We start from the raw sequence: 24539 nt of genomic DNA, 5'->3' as shown, positions 1-24539 counted from the left end.
TTTTTTTTTAAAGATTTTATTTATTTATTTGACAGAGAGAGAGATAGCGAGAGCAGGAACACAAGCAGGGGGAGTGGGAGAGGGAGAAGCAGGCTTCCCGCCGAGCAGGGAGCCCGATGTGGGACTCGATCCCAGGACCCTGGGATCATGACCTGAGCCGAAGGCAGACGCTTAACGACTGAGCCACCCAGGCGCCCGCAAACTTACAAGTATTACTGTCGAGCAGCACAGAAGTTTCAGGAAGGACAAACTGTCTTAAGAGGCTTATTGCTTTGTAAATTTCAGAGGAAGACTTACAGAAAACCAGTAACTTCTAATACGACTTTCAGGTGATTTTTCTAAGCACACGTTACATGAGGATTCACAATTCTTAGAAACGGCATGAGGTATTTTCTTTTAAATCCCAGAAAGACAACACCCATTAAATCCCTCGCCCGCTAATTCCACGCTGGTCTAATTCCGATTCTAAAAGATGCCTTTCGGGCGCCTCGGTGGCTCAGTTGGTTAAGCGACTGCCTTCGGCTCAGGTCATGATCCTGGAGTCACTGGATCGAGTCCCGCATCGGGCTCCCTGCTCGGCAGGGAGTCTGCTTCTCCCTCTCCCACTCCCCGCTTGTGTTCCCTCTCTCGCTGTGTCTTTCTCTGTCAAATAAATAAATAAAAGATGCCTTTCTCCAATTATGAAAACTGTAAATTCACAGGCAGGACTGAGGGATGTCCTATTATTTCTGTATTTTATACCAGAATATAAAATTGATGATGCAATATGTATAATTATGGAACTATCAGAATATAAAAACTGATTATGAAGATTCAGCCATAGGGGACTAGGGAGCCTTGGGCTGCCGCTGTTAAGGCTGGAGATTTGGCAGAAGAAATCTGCGTTTGAAAGCCAGGAGGGGAAGTACACTGCAGAGCTGCAATGGAGGAAGCAATTCTCTGCTTCTCCAGACCTCAGTTTTCCTCTGTACCAGTGGCCTAACCTCTTCTGCGGCCCCAGAACGTTTCCACGTGAAGAACGGTTTTACATGGTTAAGAGCCAAAGGCACTGGGGAAAGAAGGTAGGGCTGCTTTTCCTTTCATTCTGCTGTAGGTGGGGTCTGTCCACACTGAGTCAGGAGCCAACCAGCTGGGACACAAGCTCTGTTTGGTGTAATTGATAACCAGAAAGTAAAATTTGAAGTTGGGGGGAGAAAAAGAACGATTTTAAGATACTTCATTTTTGGCAGTGTCATTATGTAGACCAAGGCTTTTATGTAGGGGCTTAAGAACATGGCGCTAGACATCTCAGGAAGGTGCAGACCAGGCAGATGAGTAACTGCCCACGAGCTGGGGGCAGAAGAGCCCACTGCACTCACTGCCATCGGTCCTCAACTGTGCCGGCTGTCACCCTACCTCGGGGCACTTTGTGGCTTCCCAGGAGGAAAGTGAGAGGCCCCGCGATTGGCTTGGCAGCGGCACATTTGCCGAGCCCTTACGGCACGAGATTAAAGAAGATGCGTGTTCTCGGGGACTTCTGTAGTTTTCTCCTGGACTAGTGGGATGGCTCTCCCTGTTCATAGGTTCGCTCCCTCCTGGAGCGGTCTTCTCCCAGATATGTCATACTGAAATAAAAAGGTTGCCAATGCTCCAATATCTCAGCCTATTTACTGGTACGGAGAAGTCACAAATAATATCATCAGGGCCGTCTTCCCTGCGTACTACTACTGACTGGCCTTCCTAATCTCAGTTCCAGGAAGCAGGCTCTTTGGGGTGACACAGACACTCCCCAGTAAGCCTTCCCTCCTTCTGGTCTCCCTGTTTAATGCGGACGCCCCCCATACACACACCTTGATTTCAGGAGATCTTGCAGCCCACTCCCCTCCTGGAATCCTATTCCCCTCCAACTTTGATGATCATCAATACACAGACATCCACTGGCTCTCTTCTTCTGCTGTCTACTGAATAATTTCCATCTAGCTCTATTTTTATTTAGACCCAGTTTCTATTAGATCCCATTCTTAAGAGTATTCGGATATGAACTAAAAAGTAAACCCACAAGGAAAACATCCAGAACTCCCACATTTACTTTATTAAATGTCCTTCTCATTGAGGAATATTCTCTATCACTAAGGCAAACATCCACCTGACTGGGTACAGAGTCTTGGGGGCCACCCCTCAATAGCTCTTTCTTATTTCCAAACCCTTATACTGGCAGATTGAACATATTATTAAGCACAGGGCTACACACAGAGATGCTGGCTTTGAAGTCAGAGGTGCTAAGTTGAAATCGGGCTTCTTTTTGGTGGTCTCTAGCCATAGGCCTTTAAGAGAGCCCCCAAAAGTCTGACTCCAGAGGGTGTGAATGGTGGTGAAGACCGCTAGAGATACCTGTCAGGAGAGAGAGTCCCAGGCAACAGGCTACATGGCATTATGACATCACTTAAAGTGAAGTGATTTTAAGAAATTAATGGTCACAGGGAAGTGAATGCTTGATGCTCTGAATGATACTCTTATGTGCAGCATGATACGGTGTTTGGCAAAGTTGTACCGATAAATGAAATTTAATCACGACAGCTTCATGTAAAAGATCAGAAACTTACTTCAAACCAACAGCAGGCATAATCAGGCAACAGCAAACATCTTAATTCAATTCAAAGAATCGGGCCCCAACATAGCATAATACAGAATTTCTGGTTGAAAAGGGAGATTAAAAGAGTCTTGGTTCCTAAGCCTAATAATGAATTGGTTGGATAAGGATCAAAATCTAACATGCTTTTTGCACATTCTCCTTTTCTTTTCGTTTACTCCACTGTGGATTGAGGCTTGATCACCCCTGCTATGTCTTTTCCACGTTCATCTGGATGAACTGCTCAATTCCAATGTACAATTTATCATATGTGAACAATATTCAGTACTTCAATTTGTCCTTTGCTACTTTTACTTACACTTTTGAAGTGTGAGGTATCAAGAAGGCATGAAGATTTCGAAGTTGTGCTAAAATCACCATGAAACTTGACCTTTTTGCATCGTATCTGTCAAAAGAGAAGCTGATGAAACAGGGAAAGAGCACAAGCCATCTGTCCCTGCACCGAAGTCTAAAACTGCCCCTCCATGTGCGTTCCCTTACCTGAGGCCGACCTGCACCTGGGCTGTCTCCACGATGGTGACATCCCCTTCGCTGTAGGGAACATCTTCAACTTCACTAGGCCTAGGGACAGGGCGACAGGGGGCGTAGGTGAACTGTTTACGAACAGGGTCCTGACTGTTATGGTTACTCTTTGCCACTTATTGATTCTGAATGAAAACCTGAATTAACAGCACTCCTCCAGCCCCCAGGGGACCTGACCCCAGTGAAAACTCACTCTTTTACATATTTCTTCACCTTTTCAAGAGGAGTCTGCCTCTGAGCCATTAAGGTACAGACTTCCTGATGCCTGACTTTCCTGAGCCTCCCTGGGGTACCCCACACCCCGAGACACATTCCAGGCTTTCAGAAATATACACGAGAAGATTCATGTGCCAAACGGGTAGTGACTAGCAACTCCAACGTTCTCCCTGAGTTTTAAGCCTCCAAGTGGGTCAGATGGGATGTTTTTGGTATACTGAAATTTTCAGGCATTAGCCTACCGCCGTTCCACTGCAAAGAGTGGACTCAGGGCTGCAGTAGGCTCACAAGCTGGAGCCCTCCCACGGCTAGGAGCAGAGACGGTGTAACCGAAAAGCGCTCCTGCGAGTCCTTACTGTTTCACGAAAGCTTCGTAGACCCCGCTGTCTCCAGCCACAGACTCATCGGACACAGCAGCCGACACACAGGCGGTCTTCTCCCCGAGCAGGTGGATTACTCTTCTTTTTGGTAATGACTTTTCCACATCTAGGGACGGGACAGTGAGCGTACTAATTAGGATTTATTATTAGGAAAAGTTAAGTATAAAAATACACACGTGGTTTGGTTATGAGAAATCCCAAAGTATTTGCATCTGGGGCATCGTGGATGTTACTACTGGAGTCAACAGATGTGGCCGATTCAAGGCACCAAGACGTGACAGAGGTCCCTGGGATGCCAGCTATTTTGGTCATCATTTGAGAAAGAATACGGTTTCTCTCCGTCCTGAAATACTTGAAGGGAAGGGATAAATGACACATTCCCATCGCTCCCTTGCTTCTCTCTGTCAGGGATTCACTGCAGTTACCATCTGCTCGGAGGCAAGGAGCGAGCTGCGTCCCTCAACTATTAAAGATATTTGTATAATAGAGAGCATCTACTACTCAATGGCAAGAAAGGTTTCCGCCTCCTTTGCTCTCCCCTTCTCTGCACACACCATATTCTACATCTCCTGTGCCACCACGTTAACAGAAGTTAAGAAAAAAAAGTCTTTGACTTACAGAATTCCTCACCAGCTAACACCATTAGAAAACAAAAACAAAAACAACTTTGTGCTACTGAATCTTTAGCACCAATGACCACTTAACTTTTATCTCGAACTCATATTCATACACTGCATCCTGCGGTGAGCAAGGAGCATTCATTTAAAGCTGCGTTCCTAGGTAATAAGCTGCGAGCCTGTGGAGTTCTTTTATCCTCCAGCAAGTGAGCGGGGACCAGGATTGGTATGCATTTCGCCCCCCTTCTGAGTCGTGACTTTACATCTTGTTAAGATGTTTAAGTTTTAAGGCTTCAGATTACCCGATTGATTGCTGCATTTTCCCTTTTATTTCTGGCAGTGGGAATGCTTTTTCCTTGATGATGCAGTGCCTCTCTCCGCCCACCCCCCTTTGTGAGGGGTGAAGGTGATGACATGATTTATTGATTACCCCCAGGAATATCCACGGCGGCTGAAATTGACTTTGACAATGACAGAGACTGACTGGAAGGACTTCATAGTCATTCCAACGCGGTCTCTGTCCTCCAGCGGGGACTGAGGCCGGAGAGTGGGATGTGCATAAAGAAAGTCGACTTTGCCTGTGGAAGATTCCAGAATCCTGAGGGAGACGAGCGGCGTCACGACCCCGGGACACCCGCCCCCCACGTGGCGGTCAGGCACCCCCGAATGGACCGAGTGCTGGTGATCTGACCTGAAGAGGATTAGTATTTACGGTTAAATATATGCTTTTAGTTGTTTTCTCACATGGCACTCAGTACTCTTTCCAAATAAAGCTCTCGGGTATCATTCCTTTAGGGTGACTTTTTAATAGCAGCTGTCTAGTACAAGATGCGTTTGAAAGGTAAAAGCTCTATCCTGGAAACTCTGGCGACACCGGGCTCTGGGCCGACTTCCCAGGCACAATAGCAGACCCAGTGGCAGGAGCAAGGCGAGAGCCAGGCAAAGAAGCCCGCGGACCCAGGTGGGGTCGGACACCGGGAGATTCTCGCGCGGGTCCCCGTCCTCTGGCAGCCGGGCCCACTGACCGGCCCCTCCAAACTGACTGAGCGTTGACAAGGGGTCGCTGGAGAACACTCGCAATACACGAAGAATGAAAACAGCTTTGACATGTTCAAGATCCTTCAAGTCCAAAGCACAGAAGCATGGCAGAGAAAACACTCCAGTTTCTTCTCTTGCTTCTTCTTTTGTACTTTCATAAATTTCAGTGGTCCGTGGTAGGACCCGGGCTTAGCACCGTCTGTATGGATTATCCGCATATGGTCATACTAACGACATGAACGGAGAGCAGAGCACCAGGCACGGTTAGAGGCTTTCGCTGTGTTCCAGCATCGATCCTGCCAGGACCCTGTGAGGTAGAGACTCGGTCGTTCCCATTTTGCAGCTGAGAAACAACAAGGCTGAGAGCTGGGGTAATGTGCTCGTGCTCGCTAGAACCAAGGTGAGGGTGCAGGATTGGCTGGCTCCAGGGGCAGAGAGCATCGCTCGGCTCCACACACTGCACTCCTTGCTGGGGGCGGAAGGGAGGCCTGACCGCTGGCTTCTGCTCACCTGGAGCTGCTAAGTAGACACCACCCCTCTGCTCATTTTCTCTGCCGTGGAGGATTTTGATGACACATCACTTGGAGCTGTGGCCCCTTCTGGGCGGAGCCACACAGACCACACTAATGTCTCCTGGCTCTCCAGGCTGGGGTGTCGGTCTTCAGGATCGGAAACCACACACACGGGATGGATTTGTCTCTCTCTCTCTTTTAAACATCGAAACTGGCCAATCAGTTAAGACTCCGAATTCTCCGGACCAGAGATACAAAATAAGGAGGTTTCTCAAAGCAGCAGGAAAACACTTGTGAAGAGGCCTGGCCTCTTCTGTGTGGTGGACACACGGTGACGTGCGTAGATCTGAGCGGGGCTCCTGGGGACCGGCCCTGGGGCTTTTATTTCACATTTCGTTTCTGGCTAGCTCCGAAACAGACCATCGTCCTCAGACCACAACTACGGTCCTCTGCCAGCAAGGGCACCATCTTGTGCTCTTTATACAACCACTCCTACTACAGCGGAAGCTTCCGCCTCGCAGAGGGATACAGATACTAAAAAAAACAACAACAAAAATGGAATCCGCCCTCTGTTTGTGTCTGGGCACGCAACGGCAGCAGTGAGAGCCTGGTCGAGGGCACACTTCCCCGGGTGCAGCTAGTCACGCGGCCAGAAGATGGCAGGGTACCACTACTACATGGGACCCGGCTTTCTCCAAGTTCACCCTGCGCAGAAAGGGAGTGTCTGGCAAGAAACAAAAAATCGTATTTGTATAGAATTCCCTGAGCAATCTAAACACTGAGCCCTGGTACTAATTAGCTGGTATGCTAATGGGCTTGGCTTTAACCTGTTTTAGGCCAACTTTTAAAAGAAAGCCCTCTTCTTTTGCCTTGCTATTTCAGAGCCCGAATCTATTTGTATGAAGTATGAAGTATGTTCACAAGACATGTCCCCAGTCAGCTGCCACCGTCCAGAGGGTTTCTGGACAAGAAGACAGACACTTCATGATTAAATCTAGTAAGCAGGGAAGGCGACTTTTATTTGATAAAGAAAAAAAGGTCTAGTTTCCAGGTATATCAATAAAAACTCCTTCTCCAATGAAGCCAAAATGAATAAGCAGCGCAGAGAGAAGGGGGGGGTGGGTAGCACAGTTGTTTCTGTGGAAAAAGTAGCCCTCCCACCATTCTTCTTAAAATAATTAAGAGGGAGCAGATAGAAGCAAAGGTCTCCGCTCACCTGCAGTTCCTTCATACAACGGCTCCCGGGCACATTCGCTGAGGTCTTTATCCTCTGAGAGAGACTGGGACACTCCTCCTGAATGTGAATCCAGCAAGATCTGACTCTCGCCGAGGCTGATGTCTGCAAAATGGCTACTCAATTCACAGTCTTCAAAGTCAGCAGTGAACCGATGGAGAGGGACATCGTGAGCAGACATGGGGAACGTGCCTTCTAGAACCAAGGGAGAGCCGGGAGGGGACAAGGAGGAGAGGGAGGACCGTGAGGACAGGGACGTCACAGACTTGGGGGCCTCAGTCCGTGGGGGCGTGTGCCCTGTGGCTGCAGCCGCCGCCCCACAGGGACTGCTCTGGCCAGGCTGCCTGGGGGACTTGGCCACTTCGTTTTCGTGGATGGTGGTGATGGGTCCAGAAGGAATGTAGCCGCCTTTCTCCTGTAGAAGGAGGTCCAGTTTGCACTGATAATCCGTGTCCACCTGGTCGCTCTGACTGGTGTAACAGAGCTCTCCGGAACTGAGGGAGCTGAGCGAGCCTCTGCTGGAAGTGTTCAGAGACCCCCGGCTGGAGGCCAGGGAGCCCAGGCTGCTCCCGGACGACATGGACAGGGTGCTGGCCGAGAGGCTAAGGGGAGAGGAGCACTCGCTGTGAAAACTGGGATGGTACAGAAAACCCAAGCACGATGCCCGCCACCTCCTCCTCCGGACCCCGGAGGGAAGGAACCCAGTGGCGCCAAATAACATAATGACTGCAGGAAAAAGAACCTGCTATTATTATACCACCTACTGCCATGTTGACTCATGGACACTTTCAACCTGGCTCTCCACATAGCAATTCTATTCTGACTAAAGATCGAGTCCCTTTTGCAGAAACCAAAACAAAGAGAATGATGAGTACCTATTGATAAATCTACCTGCACAGATATCCAGCAGCAAGTATGCAACTTAATAATACGGAAGGGGGAAAAATAGCATACACAGTACAGAGTATCAGTGTAGTTATTCTGGTTAAAGAATAAAGCTTTTAATTTTGAGAGAGAACAAAGGCAAGCTAATAAAGACAAAGAGGTTTCACACGGGCCCGTCTCCCTCAGGGTGTGCGTACTGAAGGAGTGAACACGTAGCTGACTATTTTAAGGCAAATCTTTCCTCCTCCTCCCTTTTTAAAAGAAAGGGTGATCTGTAGAAATGTGTCATTTCCTAAGTATGTATTCATAGCTAAAATATATAAAGTATATCTTCTTCCCACAATATCTTCTGCCTATGACCTTGGGGTTCATGAAAAAAAAAATCTTGTAACTTTAAATTTGATCATCCAAGTTTTAATTGTACCAGCATAACTATTTTATTTACTTTTAAACAGTTGAAAATAAAGAGAAAAGTAATCCAGGATGAACCAAAACACGCCTGAATGTAGTCAAGAAAAACTTCTCCCTCAAGAACCAAGCAGGCTTACCTTTTAAGTTGTGAATGCAAATAAGTAGTTAATTTAGTAGTTTCTTCAAGTTTCTGTAGGAGCTCTTTCCTTCGCTCTTCCAATTTCAATCTAGAAAAAAGAAACAGAAACGAATTTATTTCCATGTAATTATAATAAAGCACAGAAACTGAAGGAAAAGATTCTTATTATATAAACATTATGTACCATGAGGGGGAAACCCAAGTGAATGGACGGGAGAGAAAACAGAACCACCAGCAAGAAGCAAAGTGGGCGGAACTGTCCATAGCCACGCCAAGTGAAGAGGAAGATCTATCCTCAATCAACATTACTGAGAATTTTTAAAAATCTGGTATTCTAAAATTTTCTTAAATGGGTAAAACAAAAAAACAAACAAACAAAAAACCCTTGTGCTCTCGTGAGGTAGGGAAAGACAGGAGGAAAACCACAAATCACTAACAAAGATTGCAGAATCCTTCTGCAGGCCTGGGATTTGGGCTTAAGTTACTAAAACACTTGACGGGAGTAACAGAGAACTGTGAAAGACCGTCCGAAGTGCTGGAATTGACAAGGACTGCTCCCAACTGCCATTCAGTGACAAAAATTCCAATCTTACTTTGATGAGAATTTCAGCGATTAAGAAACAAATTAGTCCATATTGCCATTGTGAGCTCATTTGGGCTTAACGGTTTCAACAAGGAAAAGATACAAAAGTGATTTCCCTTCCTACTATACAGCACATCTCATTGCCCGCAACGATTATCGTGAAATTTCATCCACATTCAAGCGACCGAGTTTGTAAAGAAATTTTAAGTATCGGGGAACTGTGTATGTGAGTGAGTTATCTAAAAATATATCAAGCGTAAGGTCTATGTCACCTGAAGGTCTTTAGACATCCCTGGAATGAGCCCGTCCAGAGTGGTCAAGGACCGCAAAATGGGACCCAGAAAACCACTGTGGTTTCTGGTGGATTTGCTGCTACCGACCACGTGTCCTTAAACAAGTCACTTAGTCAAGGGGTCCCAGCGTTCTCATCTGCAAATCGGCGATTAAAATCCTACTGTGTCTGTCTGCTAGGGCTGTTAAAGGGATCAAATGGCGTGATGTATGTGAAAGTGCTCTGCAGACATCAAAACAAAGCTCCTTGTTCAAAGCCTCAGCATGCCTTACAAGGTGGGGATATAAAAATTAGCTATTTTTCTTTGGAGAAGAATAAAATTTCCCTAATTTCTAACCTCTTTGAAATGTATGTTTTAGGCAGTAAGGAAACATGCCCATATTTTATTTATAGCTATCTATCCTTTGATGTGTCACCAACACAATTTCATTATATGTTAAAATAAAAAAAGCAATTCTTGTCATTTTGTTTAGTACTTCAAAGCGTGTTAAATTCTTAATTCCCAGCTTTCAAAGGTGTATTCTGAAAAGGAGTACAGTCCCTATTTTTTTTTTAATCTCTTAAATATAAACAAAAACTCAACATGGAAAAAAAATTAATACAATTTAGATGAACTGAATTAGAAGGTAAAGGTCTGGAGAAAGCCCCCAAATCTACCAAAATCCATGTCTTCTGAAACAGGAGAAACATTTTTGAAGGAAGTTTTAAAACTAAATACTGCACAAATGAAGGCTTTTCTGGTGTGGTAAGGAGGCTTCAGTATGACATTAGTGTGTTTCATGCTGAAATTTAAAATCCAAAGCTTTCCCCATCTCGGTCACAAGCGATGGTCCTCATTCTGGCCTCCTCCAGCGGACTGCTAAGGACCTCTTTGGCTTTGAACTGCTGAGACCCGGCTTCGTGTTCTTGTTGGCATGCTCCCCAGTCAGATCCTAAGCTCCCGGAAGGCAATCACTAGCTTTTTCTCCCTCTTCCGCCCAGGCTGCCTGAAGAGCCCGGTGCCCCTCCCAGCACTCCCTTGTGGCTGGTGGCCGGTGTCTCTAGATAACCCCTTCACTGGGAGAAGAATAACCAAGGCACTCAGGAGCTCTTCCAGTGGGGTGGCCTTCTTGGATCAAGCACCCCACTCCTATCTCTGATGTAATCACAGAAGCCAGAAGTCTTCCTCAGATTCCACGTGTCCAAGAAGCATCCTCCCCAACTTCCTCTGGACCAGGGAGTAGAAGAAATTGCGCAGGTATCAGCCCCTTCAAGAGGGTGCATCTCTGTCTCTCCAAGCCCTTCTCCACGGTGAGCAAGGATCTTCTCCACCCGGCCCCTAGAAGATTCCTCTCCTGCTGGTCCAACTGACCCACGCTATGCATTCATCTGCTCTTTGCAAGACAAGGGCAGCGCCTTCCCACTGTCTTCTCTCTGCCCTTGTGCCCTGAGAGAGAGAAGCACCTGCCCAGTCTCTCCTGATGAAGACCACCCAGAACTTTCCACGTAGGGAAAATGTCATGTCATCTATAGAAGTAAGAAGTTCCTTTTCTGTTAAAAAATAAGTGACACTAATACCCCGGGGCACTTACTGGCTTTAAATTGTTTTCAGAATCAGAGACAGAAACATTCATATATTATTAAGGAAAATTAAGACATCCAGGTAAGAAGTAAGACAAAACTCTCCAGATCTTGGTGAAAATACGGAGCAATGTTAGGATCTTATCAGCTACAGAAAAGCACAGAGGTTTTGGAATTTCAGTAGCTGTATGGAGAGAACATGGAAGATGTGTGAAAAGTCCCACACACAATGACAGTTTTCATTTGAGAGCCATCTGTCTTTGCTGATGGTCCCTCACGGTGAGCATCTCCCTCTTCCTGAAGTGCTTTATGGCCCACGGTGGGAGCTTTGTCACTGCATTTGAGCGCTCGGCCCGGTGTGGGGCGGTGCGGGCCGCACACGGCTGGGGGACTCTGGGGTCATGCTCACTGGCTGAAATTCAGGTGAGCTTAGCTCCTTCTGAGCCCAACTTTCAGCACTGATTCAGAATCTTGCCTGAGGCCACCCCTGAAATAATGAGAACCTGCCATGTAAATGGAAAATGGGACAATTTGGGGGAATGCAGAAGTGGTTTCTATGGCAGTTGGGTAGGTGCCAAGAGGAAACTGAAGGATTTAGAACTGGTGAAGCACAATTTGTTTTATGGTGAAACAAAGTTTTACACAGTGAATCTTATTTCCCAGAAGTATCTCCCAGCACCACCTGCTTTAGGGCTGAGGAAGCAGTGTTGAGAGGTATTCTCTTGCTTGCTAAGCACCCTGTTTTAGTTCAACAGGAACAATACACAGAACAGAAACACTGTACATACACGAGGTGAGAAGAAATAATGAAGATCAAGAAAAGGTGAGAGAGTACAGAGGGGCAAAGTAAAACCACTGACAAGAACAACAAAACCCAAAGCCATACCATCTGTGTCTACTCGGAAAATAGACTCGGCGCTCCCTTCGGCAGGTGGCTCTGCTCTTTCGGACACGTGAGATGCTGGGTTTGCATCCAAGGAGAGCAGTGAGAAAACTTTAAGTTGCTCAAGCAAGAAAGTATTAGTCCTCTCAACCTTATACAACAACATAATGACAGGGATTTGGCTTCTGGCCACCAACATACGACAGATATAAAACACAATTATATACACGTCCCTTCCTGCTAACGTCTAGTTGTGGGAGACCGGGGCATGCAGGTATCATAAGTTAGAGGGACATTCAAACTGTTTACTCCCCATCTGAGACAAACCCCATGGATGGATCTCACTGAGGATGTAATTATTTTATATAAGTATTTTATAGCTCCTCTTCCTGATGGGTTCAAAACTACGGCTTCTGCCAGAATTTGGACAGTTATTATATGTATTATGCACAAACCAAAGTACAAAAGCCAGAGCCTAGGCACTTAGGAACAAACTGTATTTTTAACGTTACTTCATCAGTCATTTTTGAAGCTCTAGCCCTTAAAAAAAAACAAAACAAGACATCATGCCTGTAAAAGCTGATTAAACAAACACACATCTGTTCTCTCTCTCCCAGAACAAATCTAAAGGCTGTTTCTAGGCCCTTCCCAGATTCACACACTACAGAGAATAGCTGAGATGCACTCAGCGCGTTCCACACGTATGATTAGGTAACAGTAAGTGTGACACAAGGTGCAGGTGTCCTTGCTGCTTTCTACGTGGGCCACACAAAAGCTACTCATTTTGTCAGGTTTGCTGGTGATTAGCAACCTTTTATCCTACAAATTTAAGATCTATAAACACAGACACGACATCAAGGTAATTCAGGAAAACAAGGAAATTCTGCCCTCTCTCCCTTACTTTTGGATCCCTCTGGTCTCTGTTGGGTGGATCGTGTCCCCCCCAACCCCCCACTGCCCCGCCAGCCTTGTTCACACCAGCCTTGAGGGTGAGCCTTCAGTCGGCACCACTAGACCAAGATGTCAGGGCAGCCAGGGCAGGTGGGCGATGAGAATGCTTTCAGATGGTAAAGGAACGTAGGCTGTAGAGGCTTTTCCTCCTGACTCTCGCGCCTGCTCTGTACGGCCACCGAGCTGTAGCTCTGCTTTACCTTGATCACCAGTTTCAAACTCACAAAAGTCAACTGTCCCCAGATGACTAAACTCAGGGTAGGCAAGTCCGCATGCTAACGCCTAACCAGCAACGTCCGAGGCTTTTCCTCCTACCATTCCCCGCACCACACTTCAAATGTTCTGATATTATGTAGACACACAGCCTTACACATTCATGGAGGACAAGGAATTAGAAGGCAAGAAGCCAAGAAGGTAAAAAAAAAAAAAAAAGGCAATTAGATTATGGCTGGGTGTTTTAAACTTACTTCCAGTCACTTGACATTATACGGATGTGACCTTCCTTCCTGTCATCCTGGGACAGGCACCGCACCTGGACTGCTGGCCTACAGAATGGATGGGTGTGCAGGGGTCCCAGAGGGCTGCACGGGCTGTGGCTTGTGGCTGGGACAGGGGTGGAATCATACCCGCCAGCGAGGCCGGGATCCCAGGGCTCCCTCGCACACGCCTCCTTGGCCAACTGACACCCAGACATTCCCCTGCTTGACCCTGCAGCTGACCTGCTTACAGAACTGGATTTTCTTGGGTTAAATGATCCATTCGCACCTTCCCCCGGAAAGATCACAAAACTGCGTCAGGTGTTTCCCTTTACATTTTCACCTGCTTCGCAGGAGGGGCTTGACTGACAAACAAAATCCCAGTGAACATTCTGTGACCTGTTAAGATATCAAAGGGAGCAAGCTGTCTTTTCCTTGTGAAACGAAAAGCAATAAACTTTTGCATTCTTGTGAGTCATAAACCTCCGAGTAGGAAGCTGCCGGCGCTGTAACAGTCCCGATAATCTTTCTTATCAGAGTGCAATAGTTTATAGCCACTGTTACCAGACTCAGTCAGCGATGGACTGCATTCCTGGTTTTATGTCCACATTCCTTACTTACTCAACATCTGTCACAGGCATTTTCGCCTTCCTAACGAACAGAAGAACTGATGCCGCAGACTATGAGGAGGGTGTGCTTTATTGCTCTACGGAAAGAAGGTCCCTTTGTGCCGGGTCTCCGTCCACCGGCAACAGATGCGACGGAGATTTCCAAAGACCCGGGGGACCTGGCCTCCAGGCACAGCTCAGACTCCCGCGCACGGTCGGACGCGTCCTTGTCCCCAGGGAGGGAAACGAACCTCTCGGCCAGGGCTCGGCTCGGCGGACCCCTCGCGGACAGCAGTTCGTCCTCCAGCCGCCGCCTCTCGCCTTCCAGGCGCTCCAGTTCGTCTCGAGTGCGTTTCTGCGGGGTGACGAACTGAAGCTCTTTCAGAAGCTCTTCCTTCTCGTGGATCAGCATCAGCTTCTCCTTCTCGATATCCAGCGCCCCGGGCCACGTCTCGCTGTCCAGTTTCGACAGTTCAATTTTTAAGTTGGCCATACTAAAAACAAAGCGGTAAGAGAGGGATGTGCACACTGAGAACTCTCAAGAAAGGGAGAACATGAACCAGGCTAACTTGGGGGGCTGGATGCTTGCTGTCCTGACTTTACTCAGGGGTGACCGCCCCCCCCTCGGAGGCAGGGGAAGAGCAACAGCCCCGCCCTCCAGGCCCTGGGCCCGACTTGACACCCGGCTCTCGTCCACTGCCTTTTCCTCACCTTTCCAACACCAGCAAGCACACCGCCTATCTGAAAAAAGGGTGAAGGTCAAAGTACACTGAAGCTTAAAAAGCAGAGAGCTCTGGGAGCCGCGGGCGGCCACCCCGATGTGTGACTGCCTGTGGAGGGTGACAGGAGGGATACCTGGAGAGCCTCCGTTTTATTTATTTTTACTTTTAATTTTTTTAATAAAGATTTTATTTATTTATTTATTAAGAAAGAGAGAGAGAGAGCGCACAAGCAGGGGGAGCAGGAGAGGGAGAAGCAGACTCCCCGCTGAGCAGGGAGCCCGACACGGGGCTCGATCCCAGGACCCCGGGATCATGATTTGAGCCGAAGGCAGACGCTTAACTGACTGAGCCACCTAGGTGCCCCCGGAGGGCTTCCATTTTTAAAAAAATGAAGGTAAATGCTGTCTGACAGGATATTACTATAGATTTTGTTCCTCTGGGTAAAGACGCCGTCCCCCAGGAAAATGGTAGTCCCCAGTGTCGCATGGGCAGCAACTGGGACGTGAGCCAGTCAGGGAAGGGTGGGGGAAAAGAGAGAGCAGTGGCTCAGCCAAGCAGTATTACAACAAAATCAATCCAGCACGTTCCACGTGGCCAAGGAAAAGGGAGCAGCCCTGCCCTCCCGGGCCTCCTCCACCAGAATCCTCCTGCAGCTAGCTGTGTGCTGTGAAATCAGTGTGTACCCGGTTTCCTGAGCGCTCTCTGAGCCAGCCCTGTAGACGTGACTGCATGGACCCGGGCGCCCTCCGTCCACAGGAGCCGTCCAGTAGCACCTTCCCCAGCACGGACGGGCAGCCAGCACAGTGACTGCAGGTACTGGAGCGCGGGGGACAGGGACGGGAAGATGGGAGGAGGAGCAGGAAAGCCCCACAGGGAGGAACGTCACCGGCTGCATCATTCTGCCTGACCTGGGAGTCCACCATGTCGCGAGCTTCCCGCTAAATGGTCAAGTTAACTTCTGACGTAATGAGAACGTTCTGACCCGCCCCCGGGGCCTCCGAACCAAACGACTTGCTCCGGGGCACTTGTGAGCACTACCAGGATGGTTCGCAAGGCAAATGGCACATGGCTGTTTGACCATCAGCACCACATCAAGGCAAATTATGAACACAACTGATGTTGGCGCAGGGGATCGGTACGCCTATAAAAAAAAAAGTTGGATGATCCCTTTGGATACTGGTATAACCCATACCACAATATGAAAAGTGGAAAGAGGGCATTTTATTTCCCTTTTTAATGGAAGAAGTTGTAGGACGGAAGAAAAAAGGTAAACAAAATAATGTTATTGGGACAAAGATGGAAGTATATCCACATTCTTGTGCCACAGTTCTTGTTTGAGTTAAAAAAAAAAAAAAAATTGCCCTCCCTCACCAGCACTGCAGGTACAGTGTGCTTCTGATTTCCACCCAGCGTCTGCACTCATGATAGATGTAACATCAGCTGTTCTTCGGCCAGAACCACAAAACCATACACAACTGTCTCAGTGTGCAAGAAAATTAATCATCAAAATGCTAACTAAGCATGGTATTATTAGCTTCATTAAGCACATAAAACAAAGGCTGGAGGAGAAAACAGGTTTCAGGGAAATACAACCCGCCTCTTTACTTAGAATTGAAGAAGAGAACATTTTCAACAGATGCACAAACCTCGAGATTTACCTTCTCATCAGCCTTGCTAGTAACTTTAAAATAAAACCCCAAATGAGAACAGGACAGCGAAGCAACCCAATGGGAAAGAACCAATATCTTAAGTTTTGATGCGACTGAATTAACAACTGAATTGGGAGCAACAACATAATGAAGGAAAGAAAGGCATCTATTACTTGTGGGATCAGGCGTTAGGTGGGTCTTGGATTTTATTTGGAAAGGGCACACCAAATCTGGGGAAGAAGGTATGAAGGTTTCCAGGTACATCTAGGAAGATGGAATAAGCTGTTAGCAGCCAGAGTAAAGTGAAAGCTCAAGCTGATCCAAGGGAAGCCAAGTTGAGCCCCAAAGAACTCAGGGGCACGAGGCCTTGTTCTCCAAAATTAATTCTGAGTTATGGCCATTCTCCTTCAGAATGCCAGACATAGATCCTGGGCTTTGTTTACAGTAGAACCCAGGAGCTGTGGCCGCTATTGGGTTGGTATGCTCACAGCCAGAGGGCCACAAAACCACAAAGCAGTCCTCAATCCTTATGGTGGGTAAGGCATTTGCCTGGGCTCCGAGAAGTAGCCAATAAAGTATATAAAATGTTTTATAACCTCAAGAAATGCATAATCTACCCAGGAAAACTTATAGGCATTGAAATTAGCTGAGTGAAATGTTGTTCACAGAAACTGACTTGCTCAAGCACACACGGTTAGTAATTTGTAGAACAAAGCTTATGAGTTTTTTTTTTTTTTTCAGTCATCAAAGAACTAAGTAATATTAGTAACAGAGGTTACAAAGAGGCAAATATTGTATTTAGGCAAATCAAATAATTGCTATGTTAAAGCCAGATAACCTCCAAGAACCTTGGCTAATTACTTTTAAATAATCCTCATCACCAGTAACAATGGGTATACTTTATTATCTATCTGATGGTCTTATGATAGCAAACTCTGACATTCTAGCAGGTTCTCAGCTGAGTTTTCCATGTTCTCAAGGAGGAACATGATAAATTTCTCTGTCGCCTACAGGGTGGTACTGCAGTTTTTTTTCCCCCAATGCCTTCCTAAATAATAAATCAAAAGCATTTTTAAACTCTAAAAAGGAAAATAATGAAATCAAATAGATCAGTATGACCCTCTCCCTCAAAATGAGCAAGGTGTCCATATTATGAAAACTAGTTGAGCCTGTCTACTGGATGAGGAGGGAGAAGTCTCCTGAGGCTTCCCCAAGCAGAGTCACAAGGTGAGGAAAATAAAGCACAGGGTTCTAAGGGTCTAGAGGATAAACGAGAGAAATAAGGATCTTTCCTCCTTTGCCCTAAAGTCAGTTGCCAGAACAGATAGCTCGGCATCTTCAAGGACGTTGGCGGGAAATCCTCCCCTCAAAGCAAAGGAATTCCAGTTATTTACCTCAGAGGTCCTCGGCCTCTAAGTCCTGTACCCAAGTCACTGCACCATGATTCTACCTAAGAAACCGATCTTCCCGCTTCTACTTGTGAGTAAGTACTGGACAAGCTCAAAGCTTCCTTCTTCCAGAAGGGAAGGGGGCAATTTCATGCCCACACTTCTCATTAATTCTCCCTGTCCTTCAGCTGTGGGCAGGGGGGAGAAGCTGAGCTGAGAGGGGGGTCTGCAACCCTTACATCTAAAAACCTGCAAGAGTAACCTTGGTAGGAAGATGTTGGGGAGCACCCAGCAGATGTCACTATAGGAGTAAAGATTAATTCTGGGAAAGAAAATACCATTTGAGCCCACTGACCACCGAACACAGAATAGCTCCCCTGCTGTTACCTTCTTTTGGCTTCTTCATATTGTAGGCTCAGCCTGACCTTTTCAGCTAAATTTGATCTACTTCTCACTCCGATCTGGTAAAAAACAAAAGGGAAAGAAGTCAATTAACTCTGCTAATGAATGAAGGTAAACTGCTTTTGCTTCTAGGAAGCACAAGTAATTGGAAAACTAAAGAAGATGGTCTTGAAATTGGGAACACCAGTTTAAAAAGGCACTTACTTTCTAGTCTCAGTAGGGGCAAAACATTTCTTTTTAATTCAAGCTTGTCTGTTTTTCAAAGACTTTAACATCATTTTCTCCACACATTAAATTCAAGATAAAAAGTATTATGTCAAGGTTTCTGGTATCTTAAAGAGTTTACAAAGGGTGTACAGGTCAATAAAATTTATGAACTGAAACTAATTTCCTTGTCTCCATGAACCCAAATTTCCATCACTTAGCTTCTAAATGCAAAGAACATAAACTAAATAACTTCAAAAACCAATTTTTCAAACAGGTAAGTCCTATTGTTGATCTCTACCTGTTTTATTTTCATAGCACAGAATTCAAAGAAGCAATAGGGAATACGAAAATAACTGGGACTGGACTAGAAAACAGCATCTGCTAAATGGCACCCCAAAGGAGAGAATGCAAAACAATTAACAGTAGTCAAACCACTGTTAAATATTTTCAAATGCTAGGCATAAGCCACAAATCAAACGTTTTAATATAAACAACCTTTGATCTACAAAAAAAATTTTTAAGGCGTATTTTTTTGTTTCTCATTAGCCTCAATGTTTAATTGAAAAGATCTGAATTTCGAAGACCTTAAATGTAATAGGAAAAACTTAAATTCTCATGCACCTCTAACCTTTCAATAACGTCTCCAAATAAATACGGTCTGAGAAAGTTTGAACAAAGCCGTTCATATGGACAGATCCTGATATGCTTGGCACCCAGACAGAAAAGATAAGGCTCTGCTTTTTTAAAACCAATCTAGGAGTAGGAAATATTGAATCCACACAGCTGCACTGCAAACCACCTCACTCGCTCCTGTCCCACTTGCCATCCGTACTGTAGATCAGGCTCGTCAAGGACAGCGCTGGGGACAACCCTGCCACGTGGATACTTACATCTCCAGAAATGCTTGTCTGTGACCCAGCGTCAAGGGTCTGTCTGGACAGAGATAAACGGGAGTTCACAGGACTGGATCTCAAGTCTGGCTCGGATGTGCCAATGCTCTGATCCAAATGGAACCGCTCCTGCAGCTTAGCAAGACTCTGTTGAGGAAACACAAAGTCCTACATAGAGCTTAACAAGTAAGATGAAAAACTTCCCCAGCAGGTAAACTCAAACTGAAAGACATGATCGCCATAGAAAAATGACTTTATTTTAACAGGAACTTATCATTTTAAATTACTGAAAAAATAAGGTGAGAATATGATTTTGTACATACACATGTGTGACTTTGGAAGTATGTGAGATCATAATGAACGGGTTATCTTACCTTCCCCAAGACAGCATGGCAATTATTCACACTGTGCATAATGGCATCTTTATATGTAATACATGCATTTCTTGTTTTTAAAGTGTCATTGAAAAGAGCTCTCTTTTAAAAAGACTCATTTCAACTACTCCCTTCATGCAGCAGAAATTATGGAAACATGGAATACCTACAATGCAAACTCACTGTAGATCCAGCAAGCAAACTTCCTACTTAGCAGACTTCTGTAATTATGCCGCTCTACATCGGGATGGAACCAAAGGGATTATCTGCTCCCACTAACGTCAGAGATGAAGAGACCGAGGGCCAGGAGTTGCAGTCCTGGCGGCTGACCCCAAGCCTGTCCTTACGCCGACTGTATGGTATTGCCAGAGGGATAATGTCTGGTTTTGTAAAGTGAATGGGCCTGCGGCTGGCACCCACACTTAAGAAACGGAGCTTACTTTATTTTATTTATTTTTAAAGATTTTATTTATTTATTTGACAGAGAGAAAGAGAGAGAGCACAAGCAGAGGGAGAAGCAGGCTCCCTGCTGAGCAGAGAGCCCGACATGGAGGCTCCATCCCAGGACCCTGGGATCATAACCGGAGCTGAAGGCAGATGCTTAACCGACTGAGCCACCCAGGTGTCCTGAACTGAGCTTACTTTAAAGAGAGGATGTGAGCAAGTGAAAGTATTAAAAAGGAGAAAGATCTTAGCTACACTGCTATCAACCCTCCCCCTCATAAAACACTAATAAAAATGGTAAGAAACTCATTATTACTAACTTTAAGAAAAGCCAGGATTTAATCCTGACATTTACGATTCTTAGGATAAAAAATGAGAAATGTCCCCCCAAATTAGAAATCTCAGAGATCTGATTTGTGCCTTTTATCTAACCTTCTTTATTTTCTTTCAAAGGAATATTTATGCAAAATATATGTACAAGAGGGATAAAACTCAAGCAGTCACATCAAATAATAGACTACAGAAAAGAACAAAGAAACCTTTTAGTGACTTTGGGCAAGTCTTTTCTATTTTTTCATTAGTAGAGAGAAAAGATTAGTATTTTTCAAATCTGTCTGTGCCGACCATGCACCTCATCAATTTAGTAGGTCATGACTAGCATGTTTTTTGATGAGAAAGAAGAGACTAGAAAATTAATTCGGACCACGTTACCAGTATTAAGAGTATTAAGAAATAAGTATTAAGAAATACGGTATGTATGTGTCCAAACATGAAGACATTTTTGTGTGACTGGGTTGTCATTAGAATATATCTCTTACTGTGGGTCATGGTCAAAGAGCTCTGAAAGTCACAGAAACTGCCCACCTAATGTCCTTCTCAGCTCTACTGTTGATTGCCCTATCTACTAATTAATTGTTTTCTATGCTTTAGTAATTGAAAAGGAATCTAATCTTTTAATTTAATCTGGTCTGTGCATAAATCCAAATTTCTTCTTTACAGGAACAATCAAAGATAACCTAGGGGCACCTGGGTGGCTCAGTTGGTTAAGCGACTGCCTTCGGCTCAGGTCATGATCCTGGAGTCCCTGGATCGAGTCCCGCATCAGGCTCCCTGCTCAGCAGGGAGTCTGCTTCTCCCTCTGACCCTCCCGACCCTCCCCCCTCTCATGCTCTCTCTCTCTCAGTCTCTCTCTCAAATAAATTAAAAAAAAAAAATCTTTAAAAAAAAAAAAAAAGATAACCTAAAATTGCTGAATTATAAAGTTCCAATGTAAATTTGCTCAGGTTCTATTAACTTTTTCCAAAGGACCTATGGTGTGCATTTGAGGAATTACTGATTTAATCATCAGGATCTTGGTGGAACAAAATAAAAATACATCCAAATAAAGTCTTCTGTGTTCCACATATATATTTAAAACACCATATTCTGGAGCAAGACTGCCTAGGTCTGAACCAAAGTCCTACCACTTCTGAGCTGTGTGACTTTGAGGAAGTCACTTAATTTTTGTGTACTGCAATTTCCTGTCTGTAAGTGAGAATAATACATGCCCATCTCTAGGGTTGTTGTCAGAATTAAATGAACTACTTTCATGCAAGGCAGGGAGAAGACTGCCCAGCACACAGTCAGTGCTTATAAGGACTTCCTATTAATACTATAATCTTCTCTATTTGATCGCTTCTTGCAAGTTATTTCAAAATTCCCTAAATGCACAATTATAAGTGTATAAGAATATATACCTATATTCAGTTGACATTTTGAAAACTGACATGAAGTAGTTGAATATAGTATTTAAAGGTAGAGTTTCTACTAAGAATGCAAACAGCCACTGGCTCTAACATTCTCAAGACACAGACTAAATCCTTACTCAGAGCTCCAAATATCTGAAATACAAAGAATTCTCAGGCCTTGTGATAATTATGGGATGGAGGGAAGGTAAGAGGAGGAAGAGACACACTCTTCAGAAAAAAAAAAGAAGACCCAATCCGACTAAACCTACTGAATATAGATATTTAAAAAGCAGGATACTGATCACTGAATGGTTGTTTCCTTTACACACAAGGCTGGATCCCTGGGAGCCAAGTCCCCTGGGCTAAGAACCGGACAGGTGTAACAGGGGGATCTTCTGCCATTAGCACTTTCCTGGGATGACTAGATGGGTATCCCGCAGCTGGGTCAACACTCCCCATCTCTAGATAGCACCTCAGAGTCACAAGGGGTAGGGAAAAGCTCTTCTAAGCTCCTCATATACCCTCCCCGCACTCCTCAAGGCATATCCTGTACTCACTGATGACCCGTGACATGCCCTTTCTGCATCCTGGGCTGAGGATCGTGGTTTAGACAACCCTGCTTATCTGGGTTCCACACGAAGTTTTAGTGAGTTGCAGGTGTACCAAAATGCTCATCTCATATGGGCTCCAGGATCCACCACCTCCTGTCTCAAAGGCCATCCAAGGCCTGCCTTCAAATAAGCATAGCAGAACCTCGGAACCCACCTGTTTACCTCCAACGCAGCCCGTGGCCTCAGTGCCTAGAACAAAGTCTGAATGAGGCAGTGGGAGAAAGGGCCATCCAGACTCTGACGGAGAACTTCTGCCTCAAGGCGAGTTTCTGGGGCCCCAGCCGGTAGGTGTCTGACTTAACAAAATGTTTCACAACATACCTGCATCAGATCTTGCTTTTCTTTTTCTCCTGAGCTAATAGCCTTTCTGATCGATTTCAGTTCAGTTAGAATGGCTTTGGCTTCACTAAGTTCATAGCCACTCTGGCCTCCAGACATTTTTTTATCTATTCTGTTAAAAGAAAAAAAAAAAGAAAAGAGAAAAACGTCAAAGAGTGTTGACAGAGTACAAATTAAGCCAACAGTATAGGAACTGGTTTTCGGATTGTTGGAGTTGGCTGATGATTCTGTTACTTGCCTTCTGATACATACCAGTATCATCCTTTCAAGCGGATCGTTCCTCCCGCTCTCTTCCAACCACTTCTACCTCACACTCTCCCATCCCCCACCTCATGCCCCGTACCTTCCTCATCATTTTCAGGCTCAGTCATTTTGTCTTCAGTTGGTTTGGGTGACCCCACCATGGGCCGAATTCAAAATCCTCACGCTAAGCCCGACCTCCACCCTGAGAAAGGTTAAGGCTCCGGGGAAAGGATTTAGCAGGACAGAAGTGCCAATAAACTGGACAACTACAGGAAGTTCGGAATTCCTCACCGTTGCCTAATTTTACATACGCTGTAACGTCTGTGCCAAACCAAGCACAGTGCCTGCGGGCTGACGGGCCTTTCTGAAATGCGAGTGATTATTATTTATACTAGTGAGGATCCTACAATATTTGGATCGTGTGTGGTTAGTTTCTTGTTTCTTTTCAAATATATGAAAAGTACTTGTTCTGTTTTTATGACAGGAGTTGACATCAAACTGCTTACCCTGCTGATGAGTTCAAATTTAGGAATACAGCAGAAGGGTAGATGTATTCATCTGTCAACTAACGTTGAATACAGAGCTCATTTATCGCACCCCCCAGATCTCCTCACCAAATCGTCCTTACAGTTCGCTTGGTCACCCTATGTCAGAGGATTTCAAGTAACCTAACTCTTTGTGCATGAAGGGCCCAACCAAGTTACCGAACTCTTTTTAAAAAAAAAAAAAAAAATGGTTTAACATTAGTGTCCTCACTCTCACTCTCCTGATTCTCTCCAATCACCGATGCTGCCCAGGATTCATTCTGAATACAACTTGGGGTTCCCTTGAAGGACATACAGCTATACCTCTGCCCCATCGGCCATCGACTCTCACTCTTGGACAAAGTCTTAGTCTTATCCACAGAGAAATGGCACCTATGAAACCACAGAGAACTGGCTCTGAGCTCATTTGGTTTAAAACATTTAATGATTTATATTTATTTCAATGTGAGGGGTATAATCTGAAAACAAAACCAAAAAAGAACCCACCAACAATGCCATCTTATTCATTCTTCCAAACAAAGTTTACTCAAGCAAGTACAGTTGGCAGATAACATATTTCCCCAAGTACTATTTTAGAAAATATTTTATTGTTGCTGAACAAAGTCTTAACCTAAGAAAATAAAAGGAATTTCATCATAAGGTTATTTGATAATAAAAGTACAACTAACGAAGTCACTGAATTAAGCAGGTGCGAGCACACGCACACAGTGTCTAGGGCGGGAAGGGACCCTAGAGATCACACTTCCTCTAAGTGAAAAAGCAAAACGAGAAGGTTTACGCAACTTTAGCCCCTAACATGTATAAACACTTCGCTAGTAGGGGGACAATCCTCAAAATGACAGATTCAGGATCAGGGCTCTTATGTCTATTACACTTTGAATATTTGATAAAAAGCTCAGGCGGTACTTCGAATATTGGTTAATTCCATTTATTTGGGAAGGGATTTATCACTGAAATTGTTGGCTCCCTTAAGTATTATATCTACCAACCTAGTTGAGGCAAAAGGCTTATTTTAATTAAAAAAAAAAAAATCTGTGAGATTTCATGAAATAGCTATTAACA

At 45.2% G+C, this 24539-nt stretch overlaps 1 protein-coding gene across 1 annotated transcript in view; it reads right to left on the bottom strand.

Moving 5' to 3' along the window:
* WWC2 (WW and C2 domain containing 2) overlaps positions 1–24539 on the bottom strand; it is a 206318-nt gene that overhangs the window by 44728 nt on the left and 137051 nt on the right. The window contains exons 6-14 of the mRNA XM_081807339.1: positions 22672–22801; positions 19195–19341; positions 18083–18156; positions 14188–14430; positions 8582–8671; positions 7131–7750; positions 3724–3853; positions 3110–3190; positions 2928–3014 (exon numbers count right to left, since the gene is read on the bottom strand). Of these exons, the coding sequence (XP_081663465.1) occupies positions 2928–3014; positions 3110–3190; positions 3724–3853; positions 7131–7750; positions 8582–8671; positions 14188–14430; positions 18083–18156; positions 19195–19341; positions 22672–22801 (1602 nt within the window). The remainder of the gene's footprint in view (positions 1–2927; positions 3015–3109; positions 3191–3723; positions 3854–7130; positions 7751–8581; positions 8672–14187; positions 14431–18082; positions 18157–19194; positions 19342–22671; positions 22802–24539) is intronic.

Source organism: Leptonychotes weddellii, chromosome 2, assembly GCF_054177405.1.
Source record: "Leptonychotes weddellii isolate Sample4059 chromosome 2, ASM5417740v2, whole genome shotgun sequence".
Lineage (NCBI taxonomy): Eukaryota > Metazoa > Chordata > Mammalia > Carnivora > Phocidae > Leptonychotes > Leptonychotes weddellii.
Note: the sequence above shows the minus strand (reverse complement) of the source record. Positions and strands in the feature narration are given on the sequence as shown.